This window comes from Hyla sarda, unplaced genomic scaffold, assembly GCF_029499605.1.
Source record: "Hyla sarda isolate aHylSar1 unplaced genomic scaffold, aHylSar1.hap1 scaffold_71, whole genome shotgun sequence".
Classification (NCBI taxonomy): domain Eukaryota; kingdom Metazoa; phylum Chordata; class Amphibia; order Anura; family Hylidae; genus Hyla; species Hyla sarda.
Genome location: NW_026610729.1, coordinates 479,466 through 503,080, shown reverse-complemented (window position 1 = coordinate 503,080; position 23,615 = coordinate 479,466). Strand labels below are relative to the sequence as shown.

At 41.6% G+C, this 23,615-nt stretch overlaps 2 protein-coding genes across 5 annotated transcripts in view; one reads left to right on the top strand and one right to left on the bottom strand.

Annotated features, from left to right (window-relative positions):
* The window catches only part of LOC130344236 (proteasome subunit beta type-7-like), an 86,143-nt gene extending 82,401 nt beyond the window's left edge, over window positions 1-3,742 (top strand). The window contains exons 7-8 of the mRNA XM_056554411.1: window positions 3,227-3,378; window positions 3,511-3,742. Of these exons, the coding sequence (XP_056410386.1) occupies window positions 3,227-3,378; window positions 3,511-3,622 (264 nt within the window). The 3' untranslated portion in view covers window positions 3,623-3,742. The remainder of the gene's footprint in view (window positions 1-3,226; window positions 3,379-3,510) is intronic.
* A 9,659-nt stretch (window positions 3,743-13,401) lies between these two features.
* LOC130344234 (serine/threonine-protein kinase Nek6-like) overlaps window positions 13,402-23,615 on the bottom strand; it is a 211,918-nt gene continuing 201,704 nt past the window's right edge. For all 4 annotated transcript variants that reach the window (XM_056554405.1, XM_056554403.1, XM_056554406.1 and 1 more), the window contains one exon: window positions 13,402-14,447. In XM_056554405.1, coding sequence (XP_056410380.1) covers window positions 14,337-14,447 — 111 coding nt within the window. In that variant the 3' untranslated portion in view covers window positions 13,402-14,336. The remainder of the gene's footprint in view (window positions 14,448-23,615) is intronic.

Here is a 23,615-nt window from a genome sequence, read left to right as displayed (position 1 = left end):
CACCACGAGCCTCATGCCGCAGCTGCGGTGACCGATCTGGACCTCTCTCCTGCCTTCTCCAAGTGTTGGCCATTTGTCATCTGCTGGTAAATGGCTGTGCACATTGGAGCCCAGGGACACATTGTGTGATACAGTGATGGAAGCAAACAGATAGCTCTATAAAGAGCTGCTTGTCACAGCTGACTCGTCTTACCGTACATCACTCTTATTGTAATCTCATTTAAGAAGCAGCACAGGCCCAGGGGTAACATATTCCCAGGTACTTTGGACTTCGCAGCTGTAAACTACTCACAGACCTGGTTATTTGCTCCAAAACTTTCCCTGCTTTAATTACACATGGGTTGTGGTGTTTTTTATTTTTTATCTCTACAAAAGGCAAGAAATAGCTGTGAGCTGGCGGGTTTTTACTTGAGGACAATTCTATGCAAATAGCAGTACTAGCTGACTGGTGCTGTAATACCCATCAGATTCATCCACACCTTGCCAGCTTTGGGTTTATCGTGAATCTCCCACTTGGATCTGCTTTAGCTTTAATAGGGAATTGCAACTTAAGATCCTTAAATTAATGTTACAGAAATTAAGAAAATCAGATGTTCATCTGCTGTTTTACAGTTGGTTGGGCATCAGTAGATCACAGGTGCCAATAGGTTGTTCCGGAGCCGCCTTGACAGATCGTTCATTCACACAAAAGAGCTCACTATAAACAGGGTCTGTTTTGCTCATGTTTTTAAATGTCCACATGCGATTGAAGATCTGATGAAGGATGGATTCACATCATTATTTTTGCATCCGTGAAATATATTGTTGAAACGTACAGCCTAAAATGGTATGAAATCATATGCTAAAAATCTAATTAGAGGAGTCTAAAAATCCTATCTCAGACATAGGGTAGTACATTTTCGCACGCTCTTGTCCATTTTATTTATTGAATGAATTTTTTAGGTTTCTCGCTCAGACTCTTCCTAAGCTACTGTACATGTGTGTGAATATTGGGGGAAAAAAATCTAACATTCTTAATCAGTTTTTAAAGGGTACTCCCGTGGAAAACTTTTTTTTTTTTTTTTTTAAATCAACTGGTGCCAGAAGGTTAAACAGATTTGTAAATTACTTCTATTAAAAATCTTAATCCTTCCACTACTTATTAGCTGCTGAATACTACAGAGGAAATGGCTTTCTTTTTGGAACACAGTGCTCTCTGCTGACATATCTGTCCATTTTAAGAACTATCCAGAGTAGGAGAAAATCCCCATAGCAAACATATGCTGCTCTGGACAGTTCCTAAAATGGACAGAGATGTCAGCAGAGAGCACTGTGGTCATAATGTCAGCAGAGGGCTCTGTGTTCCAAAAAGAAAACCATTTCCTCTGTAGTATACAGACTAGGGATCGACCGATTATCGGTATGGCCGATATTATTGGCCGATAATCACGATTTTGGGCATTATCGGTATCGGCAATTACCTTGCCGATAAGCCGATAATGCCCCGCCCCCCGACCCACCGCCTCGCACCCCCCACCGTAGTGCTGGGCGGTATACCGGTATGGATTTTTGCCCATACCGCTATACCGGTCGGGCCCCTCCCCCACCATCCGAGTCAATAAATAAAAAAATAATAAACTTACCCGTAATGGGGGTGGTCCGGGCCATCCATCCTTCCTTCCTGTAGTGTCCGGCGGCATTCCGGGTGGAGGGTGCACCGGTACGGGCTGTCCTTCTCCGGGGGTCCTCTTCTCCACTCCGGGCAGGCTCCGGCCTAGTAGGCTGCATAGACGCCGCTATGCTGTGACGTCAGGTGCGTCGCTGCGCACGGGCGTCACTGCGCAGCGGCGTCTATGCCGGACACTACAGGAAGGAAGGATGGATGGCTCGGACCACACTGACAGGTAAGGGAGAGAAGCATGTGGTGGCGGCGGTGGCGGCCTATGGCACCGCAAAAGCCACTGCAGTGCATTGATTTAAAGCGCCCGCTTTAAATCAATGACCTGCAGCGGTGTCGAGGGGGGATAAATAGCCGATAACTTATACCGGAATATCGGTATAAGTTATCGGCCCTAACCTCCACCGATTATCTGTATCTGCCCTAAAAAAACGATATCGGTCGATCCCTAATACAGACCCTAATAAGTACTGGAAAGATTAAGATTTTTTAATAGAAGTAATTTACAAATCTAACTTTCTGGCACCATTTGATTTAAATAAAAAAAAAAAAGTTTCCACGGAAGTACCCCTTTAAATCAGGGGGAAAAAAACATGGTCAACTACGATTTTCTACCTGGCAAATATGTAAACGGACCAAAATAGGTGCGTGTGTTGGATTTGTCAATAGAAGTCAAAGGATACGTCTAGATACACGTATCTATATATGATTTTCAAGGATAGAATCGTATCAATAGAATCATATGTGATGATCATGTCAATGCAAATGCGTAGCAAAATCTGTATTTTGGTGTGAATTTAAATGCAAATCTACATCACCCTAAGCAGAGCTCTATAAAAAGGCTTTGTTTTTTTTCCATATCACAGCCTTCTTTAGTGTACCTGCACAAAATGTAATATATTTCTCAATTCTATGCAAAAAAACTGAGAAAAGCAACTTCACCCAAGATCCAATGATAAATTCCCCCCATATCTGGAGAGAGATGATCAGGAATTTGCAAATGTTTTAGCGAGAAACGTGACCGTAGTATACTATGCAAAAAACAGCAGTGTGTGATGGTTACGGGTGTATCGGCAGGGTTCCCAGTCAACTTGTAAATGCCCTTAAGGGGGTAGTCCACTTCCCCAGCGTTTGGAAAAATGTTTTCTGAACGCTGGGTGCTGGGGTCGAGACGTCACGCCACATTCCCTCAATGCAAGTCTATGGGAGGGGGCGTGGCAGCCGCCACGCCCCCTCCCTTAGACTTGCATTGAGGGCGTGTGTCATGATGTTACTGTACACTGGGGCTGTGGAGTACCCCTTTAAGGAAAACCTTTCCCCCCAGAATTCATAATTCTTCTTTTAAAGGGATTGTATGAAATTAGAAACAGATGCTTCTTGCCTTGCCCAGCACCATTCATCTAAATGCTGTTTCTAGTATTGTAGCTCTGCACCATTCAGTATTATCTTTAATTTATTAACCTCTTATTGGTAAATTACTTCTGTGCACTGTAAAACCCCTAAAACGTGTAACCCGACAAGCTGACATCTTCGTTACTATGTGGAGACTGATGTGTATATTTCCTGCAGGAAGATGAAGCCAAACTACTAGTGCGGGATGCTATTGCCTCCGGGATCTTTAATGACTTGGGATCTGGAAGTAACATCGATCTGTGCGTGATCACCAAAAACAAGGTGGATTATATCCGTCCTCACGACGTGGCTAACAAGAAAGGAGTAAGGTGAGTGTGAAGACTTGGCGCTGTGTGGTCTGGGCACTCGTTTTCTTGTGGGGTGTCTAAATAAAACCATTGTAATAGTGAGCTGTGACAATAAGGCGATAGAGATCAACACAAATAATTTTTGTTTTACAGGACAGGCAATTACAAATACAAGAAGGGTACAACGGGAGTTCTGTCCGAGAAGATAACCCATTTCAACTTGGATGTGATGGAAGAAAGTGTGCAGACTATGGATATTTCCTAAACTTTCTCACGTTGGGGCATTAGGCCTCAGACTTTATAGTACACTTGAACATGTTAAACACTTGCTCCCTCCTGAAACTTTTGGTTAGAAATTAAATAAAATGTTCCTGTCCTTTACGTACATTGGCTTTGTGTGTTATGTAGCACAGACTTACTGTAAACTATTACCTTTGTCAATTCACTTTTCTGCATATGCTACTTACCACCACAACACTGCAGGGACATTGTGGCTGCTGAATTACGTATATACATAGTAATGGCAGAGCTTTCAAAGCTTTGAACACCTCTTGATATAAATGAAAATTTTTTGTACATGTGGAACAAAACCTCTCTCCCTAGGTCAGTCTGTAACCCCTTACGGACCCTGCCCATTTTCACCTTAAAGGGGTATTCCAGGCGAAAACTTTTTTTATATATATCAACTGGCTCCGGAAAGTTAAACAGATTTGTAAATTACTTCTATTAAAAAATCTTAATCCTTCCAATAGTTATTAGCTTCTGAAGTTGAGTTGCTGTTTTCTGTCTAACTGCTTTCTGATGACTCGCGTCCCGGGAGCTGTCCAGCTCCTATGGGGATATTCTCCCATCATGCAAGGGATATTCTCCCATCATGCACAGCTCCCGTGATGTGACATCATCATTGAGCAGTTAGACAGAAAACTTCAGAAGCTAAGAACTATTGTAAGGATTAAGATTTTTTAATAGAAGTAATTTACAATTTACGGAGCCAGTTGATATATAAAAAAAAGTTTTTGCCTGGAATACCCCTTTAAGGACCCAGGCATTTTTTGCACATCTGCCCACTGTCACTTTAAGCATTAATAACTCTGAGATGCTTTTACTTTTCATTCTGATTCAGAGATTTGTTTTTTCATGACATATTCTACTTTGTTAGCGGTAAATTTTCGTCGATACGTGCATCATTTCCTGGTGAAAAATGCAAAAATTTGACGAAAAATTAGAAAATGTAGCGTGTTTTTTTTTTTTTTTTTTTTTTACTTTGAAGCTCTCTGCTTATAAGGGAAATGGACATACCAAATAAATTATATATTGATTCACATATACAATATGTCTACTTTGTTTGCATCATAAAGTTGACATGTTTTTACTTTTGGAAGACATCAGAGGGCTTCAAAGTACAGCAGCAATTTTCCAATTTTTCCAGTTCAGGTTTGAAGTGGATTTGAAGGGCCTTCTTACTAGAAATAGCCCATAAATGACCCCATTATAAAAACTGCACCCCTCAAAGTATTCAAACTGCTGCTATTCCTGTGAAACACCTAAAGGGTTAACACTTTCTGAATCTCAAAGTGAAGGAGAAAATTCAAAATCTTCATTTTTTACACTCGCACTTTTGAATTTTTACAAGGGGTAAAAGGAGAGAAATTACCCTAAAATTTGTAACCCAATTTCTCTCGAGTAAGGAAATACCTCATATGTGGATGTTAAGTGCTCTGTGGGTGCACTAGAGGGCTCAGAAGGGAAGGAACGACAATGGAATTTTGGAGAGAGAGTTTTTCTGAAATGGTTTTTGGGGGGAATGTCACATTTAGGAAGCCCCTATGGTGCCAGAATAGAGCAAAAAAAAAAAAAAAAAAAAAACACATGGGGTACAGTAAGCCTTAACACCTCACAGGTGTTTGATGACTTTTCGTTAAAGTTGGATGTGTAAATGAATTTTTTTTCACTAAAATGCAGTTTTTTCCCCAAATGTTACATTTTTACAAGGGGTAATAGGAGAAAATGTCCCCTAAAACTTGTAACCCTATCTCTTCTGAGTATGCAAATACCCATGTGTGGATGTCAAGTACACTGCGGGCACACTACAGTGCTCAGAAGAGGAGTCACATTTGGCTTTTGGAAATTTAGCTGAAATAGTTTTTGGGGGGCATGTTTTTTTGTTTTTTTTTTGCTGTTCTTGCACAATAGGGGATTGTGCAAGAACAGCAAAAAAAAAAAAAAAAAAAAACGCAAGGCATACTATTTTGGAAACTACACCCCTCAAGGAACGTAACAAGGGGTACAGTGAGCCTTTACACCACACCGGTGTTTGACAAATTTCCGCTAAAGTTGGACGTGGTAATTAAAAATTAATATTTTTTTCTAAAATGCTGGTGCTACCCCAAATTTTTCATTTTCACAAGGGGTAATAGGAAAAAAGCCCCCCAAAATTTGTAGCCCCATTTCTTCTGAGTATGGAATTACCCCATATGTGAACTACAATGCTTAGAAGAGAAGCAGCTCCATTGGGCTTTTGGAGAGAGAATGTGTCCGAAATTGAAGACCATGTGTGTTTACAAAGCCCCCATAGTGCCAGAAGAGTGGACTCCGCCCCACATGACCCCATTTTTTTAGATTACACCCCTCACAGAATTTAAGGGGTGCAGTGAGCATTTACACCCCACTGGCGTGTGACAGATCTTTGGAACAGTGGGCTGTGCAAATGAAAAATAAAATTTTTCATTTTCACAGACCACTGTTCCAAAAATCTGTCAGACACCTGTGGGGTGTAAATGCTCACTGCACCCCTTATTAAATTCTGTGAGGGGTGTAATCTCCAAAATGGGGTTACATATGGGGGGGGGGTCTACTGTTCTGGCACTATGGGGGCTTTGTAAACACACATGGCCTTCACTTTTGGACACATTCTCTATCCAAAAGCCCAATGGAGCTGCTTCTCTTCTGAGCATTGTAGTTTGCCCGCAGAGCACTTTACATCCACATATGGGGTATGTGAATTCACACCAGCGATTTGCAGCAATTACGGGTCATACCCAGTGACCCGGAAAATAAGGGAATCAGGGGTTGTCTAAGACACCCACGATCCCCCTGAAGGTGCCACCCCTCCTATCCCTGCTATTGGTCACCCACTATAGGCCAGGAAGTACGGGGAAACCGTCGGGGATCGGCGCCGAAGTCCATTTACCCATTGGCGGCGGTGATCAGCGGCAGAAGAGGACGGCGATGCGGCTCCCTGGATCCTACGGAAGGCGGTGAGTTGCCTAGCAACATCTGGAGGGCTACAGTTTGAGACACCTACACAGTGGTCTCTAAACTGTAGCCCTCCAGATGTTGCAAAACTACAACTCCCAGCATGCCGAGACAGCTGTTTGCTTTGTGGGCATGCTGGGATTTGTAGTTTTGCAACAGCTGGAGGGCTACAGTTTGGAGATCACTGTGCAGTGGTTTCTAAACTGTAGCCCTCCAGATATAGCAAAACTGCAAATTCCAGCATGCCCAAACAGCTGTCTCGGCATGCTGGGAGTTGTAGTTGCGTTCCTCCAGCTGTTGCATAACTACATCTCCCAGCATGCCCTTCGGCGATCAGTACATGCTGGGAGTTGTAGTTTTGCAACAGCTGGAGGCACATTGGTAGGAACATACGGAGTTAGGTAACAGAACCTAACTGAAGGTTTTCCAACCAGTGTGTCTCCAGCTGTTGCAAAAGTACAACTCCCAGCATGCACGGTCAGTACATGCTGGGAGTTGTAGTTTTGAAACAGCTGGAGGTTTGTCCCCCCCATGTGAATGTACAGGGTACATTCACACTGGCGGGTTTACAGTGAGTTTCCTGCTTCAAGTTTGAGCTGCTGCAAATTTTTCGCCGCAGCGCAAACTCCTAGCGGGAAACTCGCTGTAAACCTCCGCCCGTGTGAATGTACCCTATAAACACTACACTAACACATAATAAAGGGAAAAACACTACATATACACCCCCTTACACTGCGCGCGCCCCCCCCAAATAAAAATGGAAAACGTATTGTATGGCAGTGTTTCCAAAACGGAGCCTCCAGCTGTTGCAAAACAACTCCCAGCATTTCCGGACAGCCACTGACTGTCCAGACATGCTGGGAGTTTAGCAACAGCTGGTGGCACCCTGTTTGGGAATCACTGGTGTAGAATACCCCTATGACCACTCCTATGCAATCCCTAATTTAGTCCTCAAATGCGCATGACGCTCATTTCTCATTTCAGAGCCCTGTCATATTTCAAGGAAACAGTTTAGGGCTACATATGGGGTATTTCCGTATTTGAGAGAAATTGCACTACAAATTTTGTGGGGCTTTTTCTCCTTTTACTCCTAATGAAAAGCAAAAGTTGGGGGCTACACCAGCCTGTTAGTGTAAAAAAAAAAATGTACACGAACATGCTGGTGTTGCCCCATACTTTTTATTTTCACAAGAGGTAAAAGGAAAAAAAAAATTATAATTTGTAATGCGATTTCTACTGAGTATGGAAATACCCCATATGTGGGCGTAAAATGCTCTGCGGGCGCACAACAAGGCTCAGGAGTGAGAGTGCACTATGTACATTTGAGGCCTAAATTGGTGATTTGCACAGGGCTGACTGATTTTTCAGCGGTTCTGACATAAACGCAAAAAAATACCCATGTGTGACTATTTTGGAAACTACACCCCTCAGGGAACGTGACAAGGGGTATAATGAGCGTTAACACCCCACAGGTCTTTGACGAATTTTCGATAAACGCACTATTTAATACATATTAAATACCATTTTTATATACCAATTTTGTTTTCTCTATTATTGATACCAGACATCCACCATTTAATCTTTTTGATATTGAGCTGAGGACTAATATCCCAATTCTAGAATTTTCGATAAAGTTGGATGGGAAAACTACAATCAATACAATGACAAGGAGCGCGCCGTTGGGCTTTTGGAGATAAATCTGTTGAATTGAAGGCCACGTGTGCCGAAACAATGCACCCTCCCACAAGTGACCCCATTTTGGAAACTACACCCCTCATGTAATGTAATAAGGGGTACAGTGAGCATTTACGCCTCACAGGTGTCTGACAGATTTTTGGAAAAGTGGTCTGTGAAAATGAAATATTACATTTTTAATTCGCACAGCACACTGTTCCAAAGTTCTGTCACATGCCAGTGGGGTGTAAATGCTCCCTGCCCCCTTATTAAATTCTGTGAGAGGTAGTTTCCAAAATGGGGTCACATTTGGGGGGTCCACTGTGCTGGCACCAGAGGGGGGCTTTGTAAATGCACATGGCCTCCGATTTCCATTCCAAACAAATTCTCTCCAAAAGCTCAATGGTGCTCCTTCTCTTCTGAGCATTGTAGTGCACCAGCAGAGCACTTGACGTCCACACATGGGTAATTTCCATACTCCGAAGAAATGAGGTTACAAATTTTGGGGGTGTATTTTCTCCCATTACCCTTTGTAAAAATGGTAAATTTAGGGGGAAAAAATGCACTTTAGTGAAAATATTTATTTATTTATTTACACATCCAACTTTAACGAAAAGTCAAACACCTGTGGGGTGTTAAGGCTCACTGGACCCCTTGTTACATGCCTTGAGGGGTGTAGTTTCCAAAATAGTATGCCATGTGTTTTTTTTTTTTTTTTGTGCTCTTCAGGCACAATAGGGGCTTCTTAAAATCCGACCCCCAAAAACCATTTCAGCAAAATTCACTCTCCAAAATCCTATTGTCGCTCCTTCCCTTATGAGCCCTCTAGTGCACCCACAAAGCACTTTACATCCACATATGAGGTATTTCCTTACTCGGGAGAAATTGGGTTACATATTTTGGTGGGCTTTTTCTCCTATTACCCCTTGTAAAAATGCAAAAATTGGGTCTACAAGAACATGCCAGTGTAAAAAATGGTTTTGGATTTTTTTCCTTCACTTTGCTGCTTTTCCTGTGAAACATCTAAAGGGTTAACACGCTTACTGAATGTCATTTTGAATACTTTGAGAGGTGCAGTTTTATTTTTTTTTTATAAAATTTTTATTGAAAATGTTCAGAGGAACAAACACACAAATGTCAAAGTGGACACAGAGTGTCCACTACTAGGGATCGACTGATATAGTTTTTTTTTTAGGGCCGATAATCGGTGCAGGTTAGGGCTGTAACTTATACCGATATTCTGGTGGGGGAATGGTCGCGGTGCAGGGCATTATCGGATAGGTAATTGCCGATACCGATAATGCCCAAAATCGTCATTATCGGCCAAACCGATAATCAGTCGATCCCTATCCACTACAACAGCAAATTCACAGTAATAGTAATGAAGTAACAACAAACATGAATAGCTCCGAATAGCTAGGTGGGTTGGGCAGCTTGTGTGGAGCCTCAAATCAGTTAAGTATCGCGTATAGTCCAGTAGGGCTCCATGATGAGCGGAATATAGTTAGAAACGGAGCATGATGGATGGAAGTGGAAGAAAAGGAAAAGAAAGAAGAAGGCCAGTAAGAAGAAAGGGGGAAAGAGAAGACAGGGTGTAAGAGCAAGTTAAGGTTTACCTCACAATGGGATGCACAGGTCAGACCCCCGAACATGGTATGCCAACATCAGGTAGGAGCCATGTCGGAAGTGTTTGGAGGGGGTTAACACTGTCCAGACTGCCGTCCAATGGGTGAGACTGAGGGCTCCAGGTGGATAGTTCAATATTCAGCAGAAGAGAGGAAATCGGTCCATGGGCCCCAGACAAGATGGTGCTTGTCCATGAGTCGCCTGGAGTCCGCTAACATCTCCTACATCTTATGAAGATGGGAGAGTTCTTGGAGCCATGACGAGCGGGATGGAGGGGAGGTAGACTTCCATAGTCTGGGGATGACTGTTCTGGCCGCCAATAACATAAATCTGGCGAGACAAGTCGGCCATCTCTGCAAAGAGGGGGGGAGGATGGACAGCAAGAGGGGTCCCGGCTCCATTTCCAATCTAATGGATGTCAGTCTATGAATTATATCCAAGACCTGTTCCCAGAAGGAGCGAAGCTTTGCACAGTTTAACCATATGTGGGTCATGGACCCACCAGGTTCCCCGCATCTCCAGCATGCATCAGGAAACCCGGGTAAGAATTTGGACAGGAGGGTCGGGACTCTATACCATCTGGTTAAGATTTTATAATTGGTTTCCAGGGCCTTACAGGAGGTTACCTTATGGCAATGACGTATGGCCTGTCTCCATTCCTCATCCGAGAATTCCAACTCCCTCTCCCATCCCCGTTTGTAAGGTAAGGGGTCTCCGGTGAGATTGTCAAGAGAGGTGCAGTTTTTATAATGGTGTAATTTATGGGGTATTTCTAATATGAAGGCCCTTCAAATCCACTTAAACTGAACTGGTCCCTGAAAAATTCAGATTTAGAAAATTGTGAAAAATTTGAAAATTGCTGAACTTTGAAGCCCTCTGATGTCTTCCAAAAGTAAAAACATGTCAACTTTATGATGCAAACAAAGTAGACATATTGTATATGGGAATCAATATATAATTTATTTGGAATGTCTATTTTCCTTACAGGCAGAGAGTGTCAAAGTTAGAAAAATGCAACATTTTCAAATTTTTCATGAAATTGTTTAATTTTTCACCAATAAATGATGCAACTATCGACGAAAATGTACGTTATATTAAAGTAGAATATGTCACGAAAAAACAATCTCAGAATAAAGTTCATATGTAAAAGCATCACAGAGTTATTAAGGCTTAAAATAACAGTGGTCAGATGTGCAAAAAATGCTCAGGTCCTTAAGGTGAAAAATGGGCTTGGTCCTTAAGGGGTTAAAATACGACTGGGCTCCAAAGTGATAGAGTGCCATGTGCATTTGAGGCCTAAATTGGAGATTTGCATTCACCACCACCAAAATACCCTACTGCAGTGTTTCCCAAACAGCGTGTCTCTAGCTGTTTGCAAAACTCCCAGCATTCCTTGACAGTCGGTGGCTGTCCGGCAATACTGGGAGTTGTTGATTTTCAACAGCCTGAGGCTCCGTTTTGGAAACAGTGCCGTAGCAGAGTTTTTTTTTTTATTGGTGGGGAGGGGGGTAACTGTGTAGAGGTATGTGTATATGTAATGTTTTACTTCTTTATTTTGTATTAGTGCAGTGTTTTGGGGGTACATTCACACAGGCAGGGGTTTACAGCGAGTTTCCCGCTGGAAGTTTGAGCTGCGGTGGAAAATTTGCTGCATCTCAAACTTGCAGCAAGAAACTCCCTGTAAACCCCTGCCCGTGAGAATGTACCCTGTACATATGGGGGGGCGCTGTCTGTGCATGCTGGGAGTTGGTTATGCAACAGCTGGTGGCACATTGGTTGCAAAACAGTTACTTTTCTCAGCCAACCAGTGTGATTCCAGCTGTTGCATTACTACAAGCCCCAGCATGCACAAACAGCCAAAGGGCATGCTGAGAGTTGTACTTTTGCCACCAGCTATTGCAAAACTACAACTCCCAGCATGCCATTTGGCTGTGCATGCTGGGAGTTGTTGCTTAGCAACAGCAGGAGGCAAACAACTCACCTCCTGCTGTATCCGGCCGCTGCCACTCAGGACGGTGCTACCGCTAACTCCAGGGACCCTCGGCCTCAATGCCAGGGACTCCCACCTACCCCGATGGACTTGCCTGATCACCTCCCAACAGGTTTGATGATTGATGGGTCGTCCGGACCGATCAATCACGCGATCGCGAGGTGGAGTTTGTGCCACCTCACTCCTGCTTTGATTTGCGGTGATCGCCGACATGGGACGATTTCAGCAGACATCCTGGTCCGGTCCCCGCCCGGCGAGCAGTGGGGATCGGAATTCCCACGGGTATACAAGTACGCCCTAGGTCCCTAAGTGGTTAAATAAGTTATTCTCCAACTGGTTTCTTATCAGCCTATGCTATGACCATATAAAAAAAAAATATATATATATATATTTGTTTAACAGAAATCTGTTGTCAGCAAATATGTATCAGTTGTCTCATCAGGTTTTTCTCATGAAAAGTTTGAGGCTGAGGTTAACACTGCAGGAAACTTTTTCCTATTCAGCTTCAGCACAGATATGGCATCTCTAACAATGAGATCTGTCCCTTTAGTGTTTTACTACCTTAATGGAGGGAAACTGAGCTGTATGTATGGAAATTAGTCCATAAAGTTCAGGAGTAGAAGGAAAGGCTGATAAGAAACCCTTAAGAGAATATCTTCTCTAATAAGCTTCACTTTTTGCAGTCCATAATATAGTGCTAAGGTTAACCTATTGGATTATTTACATGGTCATATAGAATATTTACATAAAAAAAAAATGCAGCATTAAATAGATAGGAATTAAAATAGATGCCACTTGAGTCTTGTATCGTGTGTCTGGTATTTATAACTTAACCCTATTCACTAGTAAAGCAATGAGATATAGTTCACACTAACCCCATTGTAAAGATCACTGGGGGACAGACTGCTGGGACCCTTCTCATGTCTAGGGGATTAGTGTTATAAAATGGATTACCGATTTAACAGATCTTTTCTCTAAACAAAATGCATGCACTAGAAGTAGTCCAGTGCTAATAAATGTATTGGATAGTGGATAAATGTCTGATCGATTTCTCCGCCTCTCCCATAGAAATGAATTAAGGGGGGAGTGTTTGTACCAGCAAACCTGCAGTGTTTGAAACGCTCCCTACACAGCAGCTCAGCCCACGATCAGACATTTATCGCCTATTTTGTGGATAGGGAATAGATTTCATAGCACTAGACATCATCTTAAAGTAAATAAATAGTATGCAGTAAACTTTCTTTAGTGGCAGCTAAAACAGAATTGTATCTTTTGTGTCTTCATGCACCGAACCCTGGAACCCCATAGTATTAAAAGTTGAACATTCACTTTAATGGCTTAATACTGTAGAAAACTTAAAAAAAAAAATATTATAAAAATAAATGTAAATAACGGGAAAGTACAAATTCCAATGGATATGTTTGAATCTAAAGATTCTGCATCTTGGATCACAAACGTGTAAGAAAAATCTTCCCTGGAAAAATACAAAGTATGAAGTATTGGTTTATTAGCAAAGTCTTGTTTTTCCAGCCTTACAATAACAGCTTGAATAAGCAATATGTTATAAACATTGCAGCAGATACTGTAACAGCAAGTCTTTACAAGCCTGTATAGGATTCTGTGATTCTCTTTTTTTTCTCATAGCCTGCTGGGGGTTACAGTTCACCGGTAGCTTGAGGAATTCCTTCAATATGTTGAACTTTCTCAGAATTCACATTGCTTAGTGATCCAGTCAGTTAAACAATTCTTGACTTGTTTTCCTTATTTTTCTGGATTGTCCACTACAGGGTTAACACTGCTTCTATGGTGACATTTGGCAAACCTTGTCTTTGTAATAAAAAGTTAGATGCAAAGCTACAGTGACCTCTTAACATAGGGGGCCATATCCAATAGAAGGCCACTGGCGCAGTTCTTGGGTAACATTTCTTATTCAAGCCCCCCAAAGAAGAAAAAAACGTAACACATTAGAATTAAGGATTAATAACTAATAATTTGCAAAAAATAGATATATATAATTGATACACTTATACGTCCAGATGCTGGGAGTGAACAACAGCAAATGGGTTCATGAAACTACACAACCTAAAAAAAAAAAGTCTCTATACACTAGAACAAGTTCACTGGAGGAATTATGTTAACGTTCACATTCTAACTTATATTTGGGTACTCCTGGAAGGTACCTCGTTCATCCTAACCTAAATCACACAAAACTCTCGAGAGGTTCTATGTTTGCAATATTACTTCTACAATCCATTATATATGAGTTTTTGTTTTTTCTCCCAGAATTGTCACCTGAGTCCTGGCCTACAAAATCCTTTATAGCCAGGGCTGGCCACACCACTGAAGAGACTGCTCTTGCTGGATCTTCTGGGGCCTCCGCTTCTTGCAAGAAGTTTTTATAATTAAGGTGTATGGCATCTTCCTTGACATGGTTTCATGTGCTTGAAGTCCACACATGCATCTGTTTTGCTATCTGATGAACGTAACCAATATCTGGCCTTTGGTCTGGATCTGGGTAAATGCACATGCCGACCAGTTCCCGTAACTGCCAAAAAAAATATCAGAAAATTACTTTTATGTTACATATACATTAGTTATATTTTGGCAAAAAAAGCCCATTTTAAGTAGGTGTTACTGTTAGTTTATAATAAATATTGAAGAAAGACGATACCCAGCACTCACCAGTGATGTACAGTGAAGATTTATTATGCCATAGTGTAGTACAAGGATGCATTTCAGTGTGCCGAAACGTATCCATGTACTACACTATGGCATAATAAATCTTCACTGTGCATCATCTTTCTTCTACCTGTGGCTTTACACAACCTTTTGCACCACTGCAGATTTCACATATCCCTTTATAATAAACTAGCTGAGTACCCAGCATTACCCGGTTTTTCCTTCCTAATCCTTGTCGGAGAAGTAAATCAACAAAGGAGGAAGCTTTTGACTTCATATCCCGTCATCAGATCTTGACCTCATGTCCTGACCACCTATACTGTCCTCATATCCCGTCTTCATATCCAGACCTCATATCCCATCCTCATATCCTGTCCTCAGGTGGGACTGATTTGTGATGAAGATAATGTAAGCTGAAAATAGAAGGGGACGTGGCTTTGTGGGACTGGACGTGATTTGCAAGCCAGACCGATGCACAAAAAGGGGTGGGGCTTAAAATGTGGGGGTGTCTGTGAGATGGGGTGTGGCTTGCAAGCCGGATTGACACATTCACCAGGAGATGCGGAGCTTGTGGAGTAAGGTACTGGAAGTCCCATATACTTGCATGAGACTTGAAACAAAAACTCATCTTTTATATAAGGATGTAGGTAAGGGTTAATTTACCTATCATATCTTTTTATTTGACATATAAGTAATATGTGTACCAGGTATTATTGAAATATCTCCAGTCGTACGGAAGTTATGTGGCAACATACATTTCCCATTGATTTGCATGGGACTTTAAACAAAAACCCCGACCCTCACAAATAGGGGTAGTTAAGGGTTAAATTAAGTATCCTATATTTTAAGTGGACATATAAGTAACATGTGACCAAGTATTATCGAAATATCTCCAGCCGTTTGGAAGTTATGTAGTAACATATATTTCCCATTGACTTGTATGGGACTTTAAACAAAAACCTTGACCCTGGCCAATGGGGGTGAGTGAGGGTTAAATTACCTATCCTGTGTTTGTTGTAGACATATAAGTAACATGTGTGCCAAGTTTCATGTTAATATCTTTTGTCTCGAGATTGTCTTCTGTATGCCAGTCAGGTCTTAAGGCGTAGCCTCAAGCAAGTAATCACCTCTCATTACTTAAAGACTACACTGCCAATTATTTCGAGGTAATGCCCATTGTCCACACCGACTAAACTCATTTGCTATAATCCAAAGTTCTGGCCCTGAACACTTTTCCTAGCACACATGCTTTGGTATTGGAGGTATTAAACAATCAACCACACAAGACTGTTAGAACCAGATGTTGAGCAGGATCTTGCTTTGGTTGTTAATCGTGTATCTCAATAAAAAGAAAAATTTTAAGTGTGTAAATAAGGGGATTCAAAAGAAAAACAAAAATATTCTGCTTTTTGGACTCCACTGCAACCTAAAAACTGACCTGTGTAAAATTAGTTTTAAAATAAGTTTTCACATGGCAGCCTAATAGTTCCCTGGGGAATAGAGGGTGCACTCACACCACCATTGTACCTCCCATAACATATACCGGTAAGTTGGCAAAATCCCATGCATAGACATAAATGTAATAGACAACATGCTAGCGTCCTGCAGCCACCACTAGGGGGAGCTTTAACAGCTAACTACAAGGTGGATCAGCGGTTAGCACTGCTGCTCTGCAGAATCTTGGGCTTACATTCGATTAGGCAAATCAGCACGGGAGTTGTATGATTTCTCTCTGTTTGTTCAGGTTTTCAGGTTTCCTCCTCCACTCTAATATAAACTGAGGTTGAAGAAAAGAAAGCAGGAGCCAGCGCACAGTCTTCAGATTTATTCAAGAGGTATACAAAGGTAACAGGATAGTACACATACCGGTACTCCGGATAGGATGTGACGCGTTTCGGGTCACGTGACCCTTTGTCAAACAGATAGTTGGGTGGAGATTAGCCACCTTTTTATATGGTGTTTCACAGGTGCAGCTTGACTGGCTAATGGAAAAAAAGTCCATTAACCCTCAATAGCTCGAACATTGTGAAAACATCAAACAAGCTTAACAAGAAAATGTTACAAACATGCACAAAAGCACAAATACAAATAAGTTATGTTGCATATTACAGAGTTCTGTATGCTAACATAATAAAATGCTGCATAATTAAAGGTAAAGTGTGGAATTGGTATAATATTGCAGAAAAGAGGTGTAGGACTAATCATAATACAGAATAATATCAGATCTAAAATTTAGACCATACGGCTGGTAACTGCGTAAATTATATATCCAAAAGATTTCTCTGTTGCGAAGGGTTTTAACCCTATCACCACCTCGTTTCTGCTTGTGAACCAATTCTATACCATGGAATGAAAAGTGGGATGTGTCACGGTTATGTTTGTCACAAAAGTGTTTTGAAACACTGGATATATTAAACTGAGGTTATATTGTGAGTTACAATGGTAATAAAGACCAATGCACTAAGGAACCTGTCAGCACTATAATATAATTATTTATAACACTGACATTATATATACGGTATGTCTCAATGTGTGTGTATATTTCAGCATCACTTCCAAATGGCTGGATATGTTTTGATGAAATACACTTTACTAATGTCAACTAAAAATATGGGGTAATTAAATTAACCTTAACCCACGTGTAAAAACGTGGAGGTTTTGGTCTGAAGACCCATGCAAATCTATGGGACTTCTGGTAGCTTACTTCACAAGCTCTGTATCTCTGGGAGAGTGTGTCAGTCCAGGTTGCAAGACACTTCCTCTTTTATTTTCGGCCCATTATTGTAGGCCACACCCCTCCCACAAAGTCACATCCCCTTTTATTTTCAGTCTACAATGTCTTTATCACAGCTCAGCTGAGAACGAGATATGAGAACAAGAGCTTCCTCATCTGTTACTATATATATATATATATATATATATATATATATATATATATATATATATATATATATATAAATATCAGGGGGCAGTACAGACGAGGGTTCTTTACTGTAAGAGCAGTGAGACTATAGAATTCTCTCCCAGAGGAAGATGTCATAGTAAGCTCAATCAAAGGTGCCTGGATCCATTTCTGAAGAGAAATAATTATATTACAGGTTAGGGATAGTGGATTTATGGGGACAGAACGTTGATCCAGGGATTTATTCGGATATTTGTTCTGGAGTTGGAAAGGAAGTTTTTTTCCCCCCTAGTATCAGGGATCGACCGATATCGTTTTTTTAGGGTCGATACCGATAATCTGGAACCTATACCTTATGATAACTTATACCGATATTCCAACATATTCGGCTTAGAACTTTTATAAGCAAGTCCAGCTGAAGACGCACAGTAAGCGCTAAGTACCAGCAGGAACACGATAAGTGAAGCAGAGTAATGCAAGCTTTCCCTCCCCCCCCCCCCCCAAAAAAAAAATAGTCCCATAGTTTGTAAAGGGTACAGGGCGTAATGGGGTATTTAATTAATTAGAATTGCCGTCTCTCTCCGGCGCCACACTGCCTCTTCCTCCCGTGTGTCCCTGGTCGTGGAAGGGAGCTCGGTGAGACTGCAGTACTCCTTGTGCTGTAGCATGTCCCCCCCCTCCTTCGGTCAGGTCCCGTCTGAGCCCTTAGAACACTGTCTCTCCTCCCAGCAGTGCCGAGCGCTGAGAGGAGGTGAATTAACCCATCCACAACTGGCCACTGTATGTATACAGCGCAGCCTTGCAGCCGGGTGTATGACGGGAGCTCAGGAGCTGAGCTTGCTTCATACTGGCTAATGCTGGGCATCACCGAACCGGGTGATGTCTGGCATTAACCCTTTAGACGCCGCGATCAAAGTTGATCGCAGTGTCTAAAATGGCAAAAAACAATCTTTGGTAGCTCAGTGGAGCAGATCGGGACACCCGCGGCAAAACCCACGGGGTCCCGATCAGCTGAGAGGACGGGTGGAGGTTCCCTATCTGCCTCTGGCTAGTCCGATCAGCGCTCCAATAATGCAGGTAGCCTGATCACAGATCAGTGATGTGCTATAGGCTCCTATGGCACAACATTGTTCAGTGTCTACAAGCACAGGAGTGATCTGTGTGTCTCCAAGCTGTTACAACACTACAACTCCCAGCATGCCCTACAGCCTCTGGCTGTCTGGGCATGCTGAGAGTTGTAGTTCTGCAACAACTGGAGGCACACGGTGGAAAACATAGCCCAATGGGAAGAAAAAATAAATAAATTAAGGGAATAATTGTAAAAAAGCCCCTACCCTAAATAAAAGTTTAAATCACCCCCCTTTTTCAAATAAAAGTTAACAAAAATAAATATATTTGGTAACGCCGCGTGCATAAATATCCCAACCATTAAAATATAATGTTAAAGGAGAACTCCGGGACATTACAACTTATCCTTAGGATAGGGGATAAGTGTCAGATCGCATGGGGTCCGACCGCTGGGGCCCCCCGTGATACCCTGCTTTGCGCCCCGGCTCTCTGCATGAAAGCAGCCTTTTCAACCACAGCACAAAGCTGCAGCAGACATGCCCCCTCCATGCAGTTCTATGGGAGAGCCAGAGCGCTGTTCTTGGCAATCTCCGGCTCTGCCATAGAGCTGCATGGAGGAAGCATGTTGGCTGCAGCTTTGTGCTGTGGTCGAAAAGGCTCCTTTCATGCAAAGCCAGGGTGCAATGCAGGAGATCGCGGGGGGGGCCCAGCGGTCGGACCCCATTCGATCTGACACTTATCCCCTATCCTTAGGATAGGGAATAAGTCGTTACATCCGGAGTTTTCCTTTAATGAAACTGCACGGCCAATGACGTAAACATAAAAAAAATACCAACGTCCAGAATTGCTGATTTTTGGTCATTTCATGTAGCAGAAAATAATAAAAAGTGATCAAAAAGTCCCATCAAAACAAAAATGTTACTGATAAAATATATAGATTACGGCACACAAAATAAGCCCCTATACAACCCCATACATGGAAAAATAAGTTATAGGGGTAAGAAGATGCATTTCAAGAATACTGATAAATATATATATATATATATATATATATATTTATCAAAACGTGCTGAGGAAAAATGGAGTAGTTGCCCATAGCAACCAGACAGCTTCTTTTAGTTTTCAGAGGCCTTTTAAAAATTAAACAGTCTGATTGGTTGCTATGGGCAACTGCAGTTTTTCTCTGCACAGGTTTTGATAAATCTCCCCCAGAATTTTTATGTAGTAAAATATAACATTTAGTTAATGTGTCATTGTTAGTGAAAAGTGCACTGCATAGAAACTGTGCGTAGAAACACTGCTTTTTTATTTTTTTTATTTCTCCCCAGAAATATTTTTTTTCTTGTTTGACTGTAGATTTGGTGGTAAAATAAGTGATGTCATTACACAGTACAATTGGTGGCTGCACAAAACAAAGTACTGGTTTAACAAATGTATTTAACTAAAAATATTTTAATAATATAGTTTTTTGTAAAATTTTATTAAATTAACAAAAAAGTGGGCAGGGCAATGCATTTTTTGTTTTCGTCCAAAAATTTCCCTTTCGGTGCATCACTGATATATATTTATATACACTCTCACTTGCACAGTATACAGTAAGCCTGCCTGGATACAAGGAAAAAACATACAACCTTCATTTACACAATAGTCCATTTTATGATAGATTCTTTTTAAGTGACTCCTGGGCTCAGTCACACTATGCAGTTAATAATGCAGACTGCGTCCAAAACTGTAGCAGAAAGGTTCATACATCACTCATATACTGCTGTCAATATATGTATCACTATAAAAAGATCCCATTGTTTGAAAAGGAGTAAGATGGAGTCTCTTTGTATGCGGCTCAGGTCCTGCAGCCAGATGATTGATCTACTGCCTGCCATAATCTGCTATTGTGTTAACAAACTACTCATTGCACCCATTATACCAGATTATAAGTGTTCTCCCTGAGCTGTCACTGGAAATTCTCCTTGAACTTTTACTTTGTCTGTTCTTACACAAATAGGTTTTTCCTCACTAAAGAGACATGGATTATGCTACCTCACCCGTTCAGTACAGTAACGCAATAAATAAAAAACAATGCAACACTACGATTATTAATGGAGTGGGTAAAATATGAGTGCTTTGCTACAAAACATTCCGCAGGGGGAGTGTGGTATGATAGCTTAACCCACTTCACGCCACGACCAATGAACACATATAGGCTAAGGCCGCCATGTTTTGTAAACTATGCCAGGACTAAAGCAGTGTTTTAGTTTGTCCTGGCATGTTCCTTTAGTACATTATCAATAGTTCCACTCAAACATCAGTGCCCATCACATGGTATGGATAAGCTAGAATTTTAGCGGAACAAAGTATTCAATTCTTTTACAATGCCCCATCATGATAACAAGGTGTTCACTGAAATCAATGAATGCCCATGAAATGCAATGCAATGAGCCCCCATCATGCATAGCATCAGCATACTGTCAAAGTGCAGCTATGGCACGACAACATCAACATTGGTCAGTGCCCTTAGACTTAGAGTCTAGTACTTTATTAGGATAATTTTGCATGTTAGATGTTCCTGTTGACCAGTGTGTGAGTAGGTCTATCAGTAGATATATAGATATGGACAGACACATATCATTTATCCAAAGACTGGGTCAGAGCATCTTCAAAATGGCAGATTTTGTATGGTATGCAGTGGATAGTACCTACCAAACGTGGTTCAAGAACGATCAGCCCGTGACAGGGTCATGGGTATCCAAGACTCATAAGAACCAAAAGCTAGCCCGACTGGTAAAATCTCACAGAAGAGCTACTATAGCACAAAAACTATAATAGTTAAAGAAGAACTGTAGTGCATCCTACGGATATAGGGGATAAGTTATAGATTGCAGGGTGTCCGACCACTGGGGCCCCTCGTGATCTGTATGGGGCTGCAACAGTTTGCTGGAAGGGGGTGTTCTGTCCCCCCCGCAACTCCCCCCCTACATCCCATAAAGATACATGGAAGGAGCATGTCTGCCGCTGCTTCCTGCTGGGGACGGCATGGGGGTAACCAAACGTCAGTCATAGCGCCCATGCTGATCCCCGTTCTCAGGTCAAAGTACCTACAATGGGGATTTAACCATCACAACTTGATCATGGAGCAATGGAAGGAGGCAGCCTGGTCTGATGAATCACATTTTCTTGTACATCATATGGATAGCCATTTACCATCTACCTAAACACTGTACAAGTCATGGCAGCAATATTTTCTAATGGCTGTGGCTTCTTTTAACAGAAAAATGTCCTATTATTCAGGAATCGTTTGAAGAAAAAGGTTTTGTGGTGCCCAGGCCTCAGATTTTCACATTTCTGCAACCTTCACAAAAGTAGGCAGGTGGTTATAATGTTATGCCTTATAGGTGTATATGATCATAACTCAGCCTCATAATCCGCCATAATGCAGCCTCCCTTGCAGGCACAATTGATGGAAAGAACAATAAATACTACTGTGCTTCATAACAATACAATTACTATATCTTTTTTTCTAGCACATATATAGCATTTGTTATCTTTAGCTTACTCGTCACACAGTTTATTAAAAATGTTTGGAAAAGACGTGTGGAGAACAAAAATAAGACCCTCTGATATCTCATACTCCCTCAAGATCACTACCTTTTCATTATTTAATTGCCCGGCTCAGGACTGCGGCCCAATAATGGCAAATCAATGGCATTACAGCTAAAAGAGCAATTTTCTTGGTTCTACCCTGGTTTGTAACACTGGAAGCATTTAATATTTTATCAGACATAATGAACACAATTGGTGTGCATGAAAACAGAATTACTGCTGGAGTGAACCAGGAGGAAAGATGCCGCTTTAGTCAGGATCTTTATGAGGTTACAAAGGATCAGGACTCTGGGGAGCGAGGGAGTTGATCAGCTACACACCGCGCTCCGCTCTGCTCTCTCAGGGGGACACAGAGAGACGAGGAAAAAAACAACAACATTCAAACATGATCAATTGGAAATATTTGCTGTGAGCGTGGAAAAAAAATGAGGCCGGATAGCTGATATTTCCCTGGATCACTGACGTCTGTTACAGGCCGAGCAATGTCCATTGAGCCACATGATAGCGGCGGTTTGATAATTGATTGTGATATTGATTCACTGCTCGGAGATGTTCATGGTTACAATGTACATGGAGATGAATAGTGGGGCAGACTTCATGTGGACAGGTCTCAGTGACATTCAATAACCCTGTCAATTACTGCCCAATGTGTTCCTGGCTTATAAAGGGTTTCCAAAGCAGCATGGCGGTGACCGGGGGCATACAAGGGGTCCACAGGTCAGTCACTTGTCAATAATCTACTGTGATCAATATGTCTGTGTTACTAAGAATTCACACTCAAAATCTAACCTACCAATAAGGGAACAGAGACAGCTTTAAATGTTGAAATATAGATGTAACACACACACATACATACATATACACACACTTTTTTTTTGTTAATTTAGAGACCAAATCATTCAACAATAATCATAAAATTATTCTGGAGTTGACTTTTATGTGGCTTGGTTTTCTATAGTAGCAAATAGCTAAATAAAATACTACTACTACTACTACTAATAATCTGCAGATCTATATATCCAACCTCTATTATTGCACGGCCTGTTACCTGTAAGGGAAATGTATAAGTGAATGAACTAACAGGAGCTGGTCCAGTAGTATCAGCTCATCCCTGGAGAAGCTGTCTATACAAAAGAGTCACGAGAACCATCTTATAAAGACAAAAATGTTAAAGTGCCTGGGTTGGCAACCAATCGATCCACATATATCAGGAATTAATGGCAGGCGTCAACTTAAAATTAACAATGGTGGTGGACTTTGGGAACCGAAAGTTCCAGACAACTAACTTTAGCCCTGCAGACTGACCTGCCCCATACTCTGATCAAGCTACAGGCCAGAAAGGGCCTGTAGTCTGCACTGCTTTAAGTAACATGGGAACAGGGTTAAGCGAGTATTTTAGCTTTTATTTATTTTGTACACATGGTTTGGCACTGTGCTTAAGGTCAACACTACTTGCTGGAGAAGTCT